Genomic DNA, 13,011 nt, shown 5'->3' with positions numbered 1-13,011 from the left:
AGTCGTGTCCTCTGGCTCTCTCCTGCATTTGATCCCAAAGAAAAAATCCATGATGGTGCTCTGACTGGGCTTGGCTTGTCCCTCATGTGCTCTCCTTTGTGCTTGTATGAGCTGAGAGAGTTCATTAAAAGTCTTCGAAAGACCCAAGGGTCTATGTGACTGGAAAAACCGGATAGAATGAGTTGAAGGGGTGGAGCCCCTAAGCGGGCATCTGCACATGTGACATAAGACAAATGCAAATACAAGTACTAAACATCTGAACCCATGGAGATAAATCTGCAATGCGTTATCACTGTGATTGTCCTTTAAATGCTGTTTGAGGAACCACGTCCACTGGGCAGCTGAGAATGGTTAAGAGGGTCTCGGTCGACAAAGGCTCCAATGGTGATCGGTGTTGTGGATGAATGAAAACCATGATAAATCTGTGTGGTCTGCTGTAGTCTCCTCGCAATAGCTCTTCGTCAAACAAGTGCTATTGTCATCCCACTTGGTTGTCCCTGTTTTGGCTAACATGAAGGAAAGATCCCCAATCCTCATCTCTGCATCAACACATTGGTGGGTCTGTCACGTGTCTTGGTAGAAAAATGGAGTAGCAAAAAGGAAAAATAGAGTGATTGCAAATCAACACGGTGTATACTTGATGAAAAGAACATTCCAGGCCAGAAGTATAAGAAACAGTTGTATATCTGACAAATAGAGTCCTATTGCTAGTTTACAGAACATGACACTAGAAGAGGCAGTTTCACGTATTTACTCCTTAGTTGATCATTTAAGAATATTTGGCTCACTAGCTTATGATCAACTTCAGAATAAAAGTGATGTTAAGTCCATCAATGTGCCTTCACAGGATATTCAAAAGAATACAAAGCATATTGTACGATCTATTGATAAAAAGGATGATACTCTCTAGATATGTCATCATTGATGAAACTTCATGATACTTTGATCAACCTGTAAACAGTTTCATCGGCTACTTTGTCTTCAATTCAAGCAATTTAAAAAATAATCTCACCAACATAGTTAGACATTGCTCACTCTACAGTGACCACACATAGTGAAGGCAAGCAGAAAATGCTGAAAATTGTTGACACTGCAGCCACCATAGTTATTGTTGACATACCAGAAAGTTCAAATACTAGGAGATCTTCTTGCTAGTTGAGAGAATCTGAAAGATAGACCTATATAACTAATTTTGCTTTTCATCACAAAAGAAATTGACGAACTTGCATTTTTCCAGAAGCAATTCAAGTACATGAATGACAACGTGTCATGGATGAGGAATACAATGCTTTCATCAAGATTTAATCTTGGGATCTTCGACAAAGAAGCCCATTAGATGCAAGTGGGTTTGCAAAGTGAAATTGAATCGACATTGTACCATTGACAAGTGCAAAGCAGACTTGCTGCTAAATGTTATGCATAAGAATACGGCATGGACTATGAAGACATTTTTGTATTAGTTGCAAAAATGACAACTGTCAGAACAATCATTGCTCTGGCAAGCTCATTTTAGAAGTGGAAGGTCGCTCACATCACAGTTTGACATGAAGGACAGGAGAGACCTCCATTATTTTCTCGGCATAGAAATACGGACAGATACACATGGTATTATGTTGACTCAAGGCAAGTACACCCAAAAGGTCGAGAACGTTTTACATGGATGATTGCAAATCCTTGCCTATCCTACGGAGTCAAACATTAAGCCTTCAGCTTATGAGAAATCATCAGATATAGATTCTCAGCAATACAGACAACCCATTGGTGGTGTAACAGAATTTTATTTTCAGCTTAGAGCTGTATTCTCTGATCATCAAAAGCAAGGATGAAGGAAAAAGAGAGCCCCTTTGACCGAAATGTCCTGACACCTTTTTTTACATTAAGCAAAAAAACTCCCCTTTCTACATTCCCTCAAGTGTCCTTTTCTTCCCACAACTTCTCTTCCCCTGTCGAATCCTCCTCCCCATCACCTTATTATCTAGACGTTTTCTTTTGATTTCATTTACATCATGCCTTAATCCCCTATATCACCTAACCATTGTACCCCACATTTAATAACATAACTCCCCAGCAACTTACGCTATTTCCCAGATTTTGATCACACCCCGAAGTTCACAAGGCTCTCCCTCTTCCTCTGGACTCCATAACGCCCTTTTACACAAACTAAAATTTAGTGTACAGCAGTTCGATTTATTTGATATTACTAGACCTGACATGTCCTATTCAGTTGGTGTTCTAAGTCAATCTACGCAGAATCTAAAAAAGGCTCATTCTAGATGTAGCTAGAAAAGTTTGCAGGTATCTTCATGGTTTATGGGATTATCAACTTAGATCAGACAGATCTAATCATCCCATTAGATGGTATATGTATGCATACACGCTATGTATGCAGCTAGAAGACTTTGCAGGTATCTTCATGGTTTATGGGATTATGGACTTAGATAAGACAGATCTAATCATCCCATTAGATGGTATATGTATGCATACATGTTATGTATGGATGAGGAGGTGGCCACCACATGTGAATCTTGTCTCATACACAAGGGTTAACACATGTGCGTGCGCACAAACACACACAGTCTCTCTCTGTCTCTGTCTCTGTCTCTCCCCCCCTGCCCCCCCCCGGCCCCCCCCTCTCTCTCTCTCGTTACTACACGTGTAAATAAATATAATAATGGAACGAGATCTTATTCCTGGTATTATCAAGTGGAGCATCATTGGGTTTTTACACATTCTAAAGTGGGACCCCGCCTTGTTTGCGTCTTGTAAGAAGTAAAGTTAAATCTCTGTGTATGTTTAATGATTTACTGTGGAAAACTAGCTCAACTATGTCTTTGAACACCGGATCTGAACAGACAGGTTTCCATGTTCTTCTCTTCTGCCTTTCTAACTATGTTCAGGGTCCATTGTGGCAGGTAGAGTTAAGAGATGCAAGGCATAAGAAATTCCATGGAGTTGTGGAAGTGATGGCAGAAGATTACCCAGTGGAATCACTGTGGTTCAGTGAAGCAAAGTCCAGCATTTCAGGTATAGGGGGGATATACACTTTTTGTTTTATGCACATGGTCAATGCATTTCAAGTAAAAACTTGCAAGCCTCTTTATAGAGGCTTGATGCTTTTTCTAAACAGAATTGGTCATCTTTGCACCCTAAAAGGTCTGTTTTTCTGTCTATTTAAAGAAAGTTGAAGGCTGAAGAAACCATTACTAGGAAAGTAATAGGTAAATGTGATAGATTCTTTGATCTTTCTGCTACTGAGGTAAGCTAGTGCAGTAGACTTAAACTTATCACCAGAGATTTCTGTACTAGCTGCATGAGAAAAGCACTATGACCAAGTTTGAATTTAAAGTTTCAAAGGTCGCTAACCCCTAGCTCACCCTCCTCTGCCAGTGTCGTCTGAATTACTGTCCAGAATGTCACGGACAATCTCTAGTTTCCTGTGGCTGATGTGATAAAGCTCATTATGGGGTTGCAAACAGACAATCATCTCTTGTTAGCATTCTTTTAGCAGCACATTTATCTGTTAGCTATCTTTCTAAGTTTCTTGCTTGGATATGTTTTTTTCGGAGAGCCTAAAATGAGGTTATCTTCTTTTTACAAGCAACTGGGGCATATACACAGAAAATGTCGACGATAACTCGAGTATGCTTAGCCTTAAGTACCAGCTTTAGTCATGAGTGAGTCTGCTAATACGCCAAGCTACTGGTTTGTGCAGTGAGCTCTGGGAGTTTGTGCAGTGAGTTATCCCAGATTTAAACCCAGCACTACAGAAAACTGTTCAAATTGCACATGAAAGCAGTTAAGCAAGGGTTTTGCACCCACTAGTAGGCATTGATGATGCCAGAGTGGATGTGGAAAAAGCTAGTCCTTTCTATGCACGATGGAGGTGATGTTTCAAATCTTGCATGACTTGTGTGAGGTTATTAACCTGCACTATTCTTTATGCTTAAATGGTGAGTTCGAGCCTCTTGTTAAACATAGTTGACATTGAATTTGTGTCCTTGTTTTGACTAACAAGGCAACTACATGAGAATTACAGTGGTCTTTCTCCTTCCAAAAGTGCCCATCTAAGGTATCTTGGCGCAGTACACATCTATCTCAGCTGGTCTAGGAACCCCTAGTGAGCCAAGGGACTCCTATGTCCTATCATTTGGTGACTATCTTCAAGAAGTAGCATGATGTTTTGGCACCTCCTGCCACTACTAACGATGGAGAACTCTGAACTCATAGATGCATTGGCTCAACAATTCTATTGATGGGATCAAGATCCTTTGGGGGATCGGTGTCACAGAGAGATCCCTTTACTGGCTATAACCATTCTACAGGTGAGATCAAGCTGTTGAGATCATACTGCTAGGGTTGAATGGAAAAATAGAAGCGATCCACCATCTTGAAGTGGTGTGTCTATATATAAGACATATTATGAAACAAATTGTCGTAGTCTTCTATAGTGCTTGTATATCCTTGTACATAACTGGTAAAGCGTTGGGGTGGTGGTGGCTATGCTACTTGATATGAAGGCAATGATATATGACATGGTGCAATAAGTTTTATCTTGGAAGAGATCACATCATTAGAGATGCGTTCTTACTAATGTGGAGATTTGATTTGTGGTTTATTGCTATCAAGTTTTTAGTTGCAATTCCAAGTGATAGTAAGTTCGTAGAGGTAGTGAGGCAGCCATACATAAGCCAGCCTAAAAGGCATATGGGATTTTCTGTGGAGTCACAAATAGGATCGCCCATCTTTGTAGGGGAGTGGGCTGCCTCTTCAGATCTCTCTTGAGTTACGGCGGTTTGTGAAAGGTGGTGTGAGAGTTGGCATATTAACCAAAAGAGTTGGGTCAATGTGTGTGTGTGTGTGTTGACATGCTGCTATGGCGGACTATGATCACTTCTTCTCCTGGTGTCGCTATTGGGCTCTCTGAGCACCTCACTCTCCTGGATTTTTGCTACTCTACTACTTTGTTCACTAGCTTAGCACTTTAGCTTTCAGCAAGGGCCTTAGTGAGCCCTGCAGCCCTTAGTGGCTTGTATGAGTTCACATTTGTGGGCATTTTGTGGTAAAAAACAAGGAGCTTTTGCATTTTGTGTACTACATACACTCAAAGTAGTTTGAGGTGTTTGGTAAAGGCTTTTGCAATTCAGGGTGACATTTGAGGTTTTGGCGAATTTCACATCTGGTTTTTGCACCTTTTGTAGAGGTACTACTGTGATTTTTAGTTACTTCTCTAATAGTATTTGGGATAGCATTTATTTGCGGGCATGACTTGAGATAATGTGTCTCATGTAAAGGAAAAGTTCAGTGGAGTGAGAGATTTTGATTGAGTAGGATAAGATAACTTCATATCAGGAAATGCCTCTACTAGGAAGAGCAACCCATGCAACACGTGGATGGAGGCCATGGCAATGATCAAGATTTTGCGGCCATGGGCAAGGCAAAGGCAAGGGTAAGGTTTTCAAGAATGCATCAAATTCTCATTCCTCTCATCCAAGAAGAGGGGGTGGTTGCGATGCATATGCCAGCCATAATGCACAAAGTTTAAGCAGTGGAACTAAGTCCTACAAAAGGGAGAAATGTACTTATTGGGGAAAAAATGGGACGTTATGAGAATGAATATAGGAAGAAAAATATAAAACAAGGTCAAAGATGTCAACGTAATGCAGTCCATGACACCTTCAATAATGGAAATCAACCATTGAACAATGAGCACAAAATTTTGACTTTCTTCTCCTAAGGATTCATGCCTATTAAAAGCCATAGAGAAATTTTCTATCCAAGTAGAAGAATCTTTAGGGGTCGAAGGTCTCTTATCATATTCGAAATCAATAGTTTTGAATCTAGTTGCTTCAAAACTACTAGAAGCTCCTTTGGTTCACACCTCTAATAGTGGTAGCTCTCATTCTTCAGAGGACGAGATATCCTTGGGTAAATTACAGCAAAAATTTGTGATTTCTTATGTAGACAAATGCTCAAATAATTTTGTCTTCAGCTATAAAAAGTTTTATTTGCAATCTCTACTAGGAGAGGTTAAATCATTGGCAAAGACGTATGCTAATTGTTTAATACCTCAAAAGGATTTGATTTTGAAACATCAAGACTTTTGTAAGTTTTTTGGGTTCATTTGCAACCCAAGTCTGTCTCAAAGTGATTGAGTTATTGCTTCAAGGCCAATGGAAATATTACCAACTGTCCATGAATTTGGAGAAAGTTGTTTAGGAGGCTGAGGGTTCTAGTAGATTTAAAATGTATTTTGAATGATTTAGTGGAAGTTATACTAATCATGCAGCTTTTAAACCTCTCTCATAGTGTAGAAGAGAAGTATACTCCAGTCTTACTTAAAACATTTGATTTTACTACACTCTATCTAAAAAGCAAGACCTTGATTTGAAAAAGAAAAGGTGCACAAAAGTAGTAAGATGTCCTTTGGGTTTAAACTTTCTTCTATATAATTTGTTCACAACTCCAGGAGACTCTTTATTTCAACAAAGCATTGGTATTTTGATGTCCACAGCTATGGTGTTAAGTGCCAAAAGTGGCAAGTAAATAAAGTAGAGCATCTTAAATTGTGGCTTGCTTCATCCATTGGAAAACTCTTGTATCTCTATGGATCGTATTGTTACCTAGAATGCACAAAAGTCACGACTTTGTATAGGTAATACTCTGTAGATTGACCAAGATGACTCATTTTATTTGAGCTAGGAAAAACTTGGAATTGCACGATTGTTTGTCTAATATGTCTTCAAGTTATATGGTTTACTACCTGATACTGTTAGTACCGATGAAAGCAAGTTTGATAGTTATTTTTGGAGGGTTGTCTTTCATAAGTTCAAAACAAAGTTGAATATGAGCACTCCTGATTATTGCTAGTTAGATAGTTAGATAGAACGTGCCAATCAGATTTTGGAAGCATGCTATGCTCATTTGTGAAGTAAAAGGAAGATAAATTGTGAAGAGTACCTCTCAATTTTAGAGTTTCTCTATAATAGTTCAAAGCATTTTACAATGGGCAATAGTCCACTCATGTTGATGAATGAATTTCAGTCTAGAGCACCACCATTTATAGGTGACTCAAGATAGAACTACAAGCTATGTGAATCCACATAGATAAAAAGTTCAGTTTGAAGAAGGTGAGACTTTATTTGAGAGTACTTGAATCCTCTGAAATTTTAAAGACTGGCAAATGCCATAAGTTGTTTTCAAGATATTGTGGACTGTTTGCAATAGTCCATAGGAATGGCCTTACGAGAAGGATGTAGAGAGTACATCAAATATTTCAAGTTTGGTGGTTAAAGAAAGGGCTACTTGAAATTGATAGACTGGTAGTAGAGGAGATTCTTGTAGATTGGATTGGACCTTCAATGCTTCACATAAGCTAGAAAGTATTCTTAATGTTTAAGGAATTGTAGTGATTCAATAATATCAACAATTGTTGTTCAAATTAGGAGGATATGTTCCTATAATAGTGATGTGATGTGATATTTACGTCTAGGGGAGTGCCTTGGTTAGGAACTTCAGGGGTCAGAGAGTAGTCATTAGTTAGTTAGGCTCATGTGGCATAAAGAAGCTGAGTAAGTCAGAATGGGTGGCAGGATCTCATTTCCTTGCTTTCTCTATTCGCACTATTGAGCACCATGCTCATGCCGATTCAGCTTCTTGACACTTTTGTGTCTTGTTATACCAACCATAAGGGCCCAGTAGTTGTGGTATCCCTTGTCTTGTGGATTGAATGATTGGATTAGTAGTCTAGCAAGTGAAAGTCTTTGGGAAAGGCCTCATTAAAAGGTCGGCCAAGTTTGTACCATTTGTATAGATGGTGCTGGGACGCCAGTTTGTTGTTGAGACATCTCAAGAGAAGAAGACGATTCCATGGAAATAGTTGCATACATCCATGGATCCCAAGCTAACCTAAGAAAACAATAAAAAATAAGATTTTCAAGCCACAACACGAGCTTTGCAAATATCTAATTCAAAGTCAAAGAATAGAGAAGAGAGAAAGAAAGAAGTTTATCAAAGTCTACTAAAGACTGATGGGTCTATGAGACTGATAGAAAACTCGTTACAATGGAGCAAAAGGGTGGAGCTACGAATTGAGCATCATAACCATGCTAGAGAACTGTGCAGGACATAGTCAATGTCATGATCATCTGTCACCATAGTAAATGCAATACCATATAGCACGCATGTGGCATGAAGCGTCAAGGCAAGCCTAGTGACGGACTAGGTTGTGCAGGCAAAAACCCCCATGATAGATCGTTGTCCACTATTTGGAAGTGTGGCCGATGGTGATCTCCTAGTAGCGGCTCTACGCCTAACAAGTGCCAGAGTAACCCTAGTCGGATGTATCCTAGGTCTAAACATAGATGAGATGTCAATGAGTGTGATATGTGCATCTGTCCTATGTCGAGTGTGTCGAGGTTGGAAGAACTCTGTGATCACACTCTGAGATGGGTCTAATAAGGTCTCATGTCCCTGTCTCTGTGATCTGATGAGACGCTCTCCATGTCGGACCGCCTCATGGATGAAAGCCGCAAGGCACGTTTGGTCTGGGTATGAGAGGAGTCTTGAAGCCGTCTCTGAAAAGGCAGTGATACCGTCCATGAATCTCATAGTAGACTGGGCAACGGAAGGCGAAGTGCTCCTCTGACTCGACCTCGTGCTGATCACACAGTGTGCAGATATGACTCTCTCTGAGTATCCCCACTGTTCGTCCACTTTCGATATGGAGTCGGTGTGATGAAACATGGAACTGCCCAATGGCAATCCTAAGAGAGTGTGGTAGGTAGATTTGAGTGTACCCTGGTGGGACGATGAACCCCTCCTCAGAACTGCATAGGCAATGGTCCCTATAGAAGCTGAGCTTCACTAGCAGCCCTGTCTGTGCCAACTAGGTCCTGAATGTGTGTAGGTGTAATAGATCCTCCCGGATGATTGGGTTGAACTTGTTGCCCCGAAATGGGACAAACGGAGCACTAGAAAGGTGGTAGCTTGTCTATATGGAAACCCAGCCGCTCGAACCATCTGCATGTGTGCGCATACCAGCATCTAGATCACCCTGAGCTGCTAATGCCATAGACAAGGACATTGCCAACCAAGGTAACCTGCGTCACCCTGCAACACAAGAGTCATAGTCCCGCACTCGGTATAGATAAGTGATAGTCTGGAACGCCCCATCTAACTGCAATGGAGATGCCTCGAACTCACCTTGAATAATCCGATGAGGAATTGACGTCTTACTGCGGATCATCTGTGATAACAAGAGTATCCATAGTCTCTCCACTTGAGTCCACTCCGTATCAGAGAGGTCTAGCCCCCAACAAGGGCCATCGTACATGCCTGTAGGTCGGACCAAGGAGTCGAAGAGAAGAACCTTGGTCCGTGGGTCTTGGAAATGTGAGTGGAAGCATTGTCTCTCCAATCGGGCAAGGGAGGCGTATCCTCTACTCACTCAGGCTTGCATCGTTGGTCTCATCGTGAAAATAGGGCAAAAAAATAGAACCCCCAGATATGTATATGAAGAAAGAATCTCAACCGGTGCCCAGTCAAAAGTAAACTGCTTCCTATGTACAGTTGCTCGAGAGGTATTGAAGATCATGACCTTGGTTTTACCTAGGTTGACCTTCAAGTCATGTGAATCACAAAAAGTCAGCAGTGCATCTAGATGTCTCTGGAGCTCCTTAGTGGATGAAGATAAGAATAGGGCCAGAAAATAGAACCCCCAGATTCGTATATGAAGAAACAATCTCAACCGGTTCCCAGTCAAAAGTAAACTGCTCCCTGTGTATAGCTGCTCGAGAGGTATTGAAGATCATGACCTTGGTTTTACCTAGGTTGATCTTCAAGTCACAAAAAGTCAGCAGTGCATCTAGATGTCTCTGGAGCCCCTTGACGGATGCAAATAAGAGCACCACATCATTAGCATATAATAAAATCTGGAGCAAGGAACCGGCAAGAGAGCAACTAGCTCCCCGGAGTGTCCTCATGAAAGACTCAAGCTCATCTATATATAGGCCAAACAAGGTCGGAGAAAGCAGGCAGCCTTGTTTGACCCCAATGGTGCTCATGATGTCATCTGTCCATCGACCACCTATCCAAACTCTATTAGAAACCCTCTCGTATAATGCGATAACAGTCCATGTAATCTCCCTGCCATAACCCAGCTCTTGTAAACGCCTAATGAGGCATGCTCGCGGCATTGTATCAAAAGCTTTGCGGAAATCCACAAAGTAACAATAGATTCTCTGCTTCCGCGCCTTGGCCTCCTCTATGACACTCCCGAGTGTAAGTACGTGATCCATGGTCTTGTGATCACATCGGAATCCTGCTTGCCCCTCTGCCCTGAGTCCTTACATCTTTGCATACCGGCCGACCTCCATGTCAAGAACTGAGGCATATATCTTGGACATGACATGCCCAATCATAATGATCCTTTAATTTTCTGGGTTCGTGGGATCTCTTGCCTTGTGAATAGGTGTGAATCGTGTGATGGTATTGAGGGTCCATGTGCGTGGGAAACTGAGGCACATCGCTTCCTTGAGCAAATTTGGTAGGATTGGGCTAGGATATCGGGTCCGCCGTTCCAAGAACCTCCTCCAAGATGTTGGAATATGGAAGCAAGAACTAGAACTAGAAACTGGAAATGAAATAACAAGATTGAAAGACAAGAAATACCTTGAGAAGAGTGTAGACAAGACACAAGCTAGACTGATAGATTGCAATGATGTGACCCATGAATATATGGGCCAAAGTACAAGACATAAAGCAAGAGTGCTTATGGGATAATTGTAGAAGTGCCACATGCACACACTTAAGACATAAAGACTAGACTTAGACTTAGACAAATGTAGACTAGGAAATAGTACACTTAGTGTGCACTTATCTCCAACACCCTCCTTAAGTGGACACTAGGAGTAAGACAGAAAGACAAGACTAGAAGACAGACATAAAGACTGATAGACTGAGAGACAAGATAGAAAACATGACAGACAAAAGATCCTGAGACACCCCTCCTCAAGTGATATCCTCATATGGGTCCACAAGGGTAGGGACAAGATGGATCTAAAACAAAACACAGTCAGATTGATAGACAAATAGACAGACAGACAAGACTAGATAGACAGAAGACTGACTGTAGACAAATAGAAAGACCAAGACACTAGAACCCCTTGACCTACATCATCGGTGGTCAAGGTGGTAGACAAGACATAGAAGTAATCAGAAAGCCCACTTCTCATCATGTGAGGAAGGAACAACAGGATCAGCTGATGAAGATGTTGCAGCAACATGGGCTGAGGTAGATGCAAGGGCTGATGTAGAGGTTTTGGAGTAGCAGTCCCTCTCCCGGTGATTATCACGGCCACAAATGGTGCATGGATGAGCCTTGAAACAGTCCTTCTCCATTTGCCACAATGGGTGCAAGGCTTTCTTACTTTAGAACTTCCTTTCTTTGCTAAAAATGCAGTGTCAGTTATCTTTCATTGTTGAGTTCTTTCTTCCTCTTGGAGAGCATTGATGATACCCTCAAGAGAAGGATTATTATGATACTTGAAGGTAGTGACAAGAGTAGCATAGGTGTCAGGTAAGCTTTTGAGAAGCACAGCAATAGCAAGGTCTTCGGAGATGGGAGACTTGACTGACGCAAGCTGAACCATAAGACTGCGAAGATACTGACATGAGAGGCTATAGTAGCTCCTTCCTGCATATGTAGATCAAAGAATGAGATCATAAGTGCAATCTTAGAGTTTTTAGATTGGGCTCCAAAAAGGGTATCCAAAGTGATCCATGCTTGAGGAGCAGACTGTATGTCGGAGATGTGATGAATGTAATCATCTCCAAGACCGAGCAATATGATAGCATAGGCTTTGTCGTTCTTGGCAGTGACAACTTGCTCAGAGGGACCTTCGGGAGCAGCACGGTGAACAATGTCCCAAAGACCTTCTTTCATAAGATGGCACTTGATTTTGATTTGCCAAGTATGAAAGTTGGACCCATTGAATTTGTCAATAGATATGAGAGAATGAGAGGAAGATGCCATGTGGGAAGGTCTTACCTCTTGCTAGGATGCAAGGGCAGTGTCTATTCCTTACAATATTTGCAGAAATAAATGAGAGGTTCTCTCACCACTTTGTCAAGGCCATAGCATATGACAGCCCATCGAAGCAGGAGGAACCAGCAAAAAAAAGAGACTGCTCAGCAAACTGAAAGAGGCAAAGCACAGTACCTTAATCCCAGGCAGAGATAGAGGTGCAAAAAAAGGGCGCAGTTTAGGAGGTCGAACAGATGGCGCAGATCTCCGTGAAGATGGAGCAGATTTCGAACAGCAGCTGGAGAAGTCGGCCTGTGCAGGTACGGAGTCCGTATAGTCGTACGGACTGTACGGACAGCTGAGTACGGACGATGTACGGACGGCGTACGGAGTACGGAGTATGGCCGGAGTACGGACGACGCACGGACAGCAGGTACGTTGATGCAGGAGCGGGTGCAGAAGTGACAGCAGGACTGTGCAGATCTGTCGCTCAGATCTGGCAGAAATGGCGCTCAGATCTGTGGCTGAACTGCGCAGATCTGGCGATCAGATCTGGCAGAAATGGTGTGCAGATCTGGAGCGCAGATCTGACGCAGATCTGGAGCGGGAATACACAGATCTGGCGCGCAGATCTGGAGCGCAATGGCGGGGCAGAAAGAGGGAGAAAACTGAGAAGAGGGGCAGATCTGCAGCGGGGGAGAGATCTGAGAAGAGGCAGACTGAGGGGAGAGAAGAGGGATCAACCTAGCTCTGATACCATGTTGGAATATGGAAGCAAGAACTAGAACTAGAAACTGGAAATGAAATAACAAGATTGAAAGACAAGAAATACCTTGAGAAGAGTGTAGACAAGACACAAGCTAGACTGATAGATTGCAATGATGTGACCCATGAATATATGGGCCAAAGTACAAGACATAAAGCAAGAGTGCTTATGGGATAATTGTAGAAGTGCCACATGGCACACACTCAAGACATAAAGACTAGAC

General features: G+C 41.9%; 1 protein-coding gene across 4 annotated transcripts in view; it reads left to right on the top strand.

Moving 5' to 3' along the window:
• LOC147881547 (uncharacterized) overlaps nt 1–13,011 on the top strand; it is a 44,779-nt gene that overhangs the window by 24,147 nt on the left and 7,621 nt on the right. For 2 of the 4 annotated variants that reach the window (XM_087370102.1, XM_087370100.1), the window contains one exon: nt 2,913–3,024. In XM_087370102.1, the coding sequence (XP_087226228.1) occupies nt 2,913–3,024 (112 nt within the window). Of the gene's footprint in view, nt 1–2,897; nt 3,025–13,011 lie in introns of all 4 variants that reach the window. The other 2 variants (XM_087370099.1, XM_087370101.1) reach the window with 1 other exon arrangement.

The sequence above is a fragment of the Dipteris shenzhenensis genome, chromosome 31 (assembly GCF_047967505.1).
Source record: "Dipteris shenzhenensis isolate YYH24624 ecotype China chromosome 31, Dip_SZ_1.0, whole genome shotgun sequence".
NCBI lineage: Eukaryota > Viridiplantae > Streptophyta > Polypodiopsida > Gleicheniales > Dipteridaceae > Dipteris > Dipteris shenzhenensis.
This window is presented reverse-complemented; position numbering and strand designations above follow the sequence as displayed.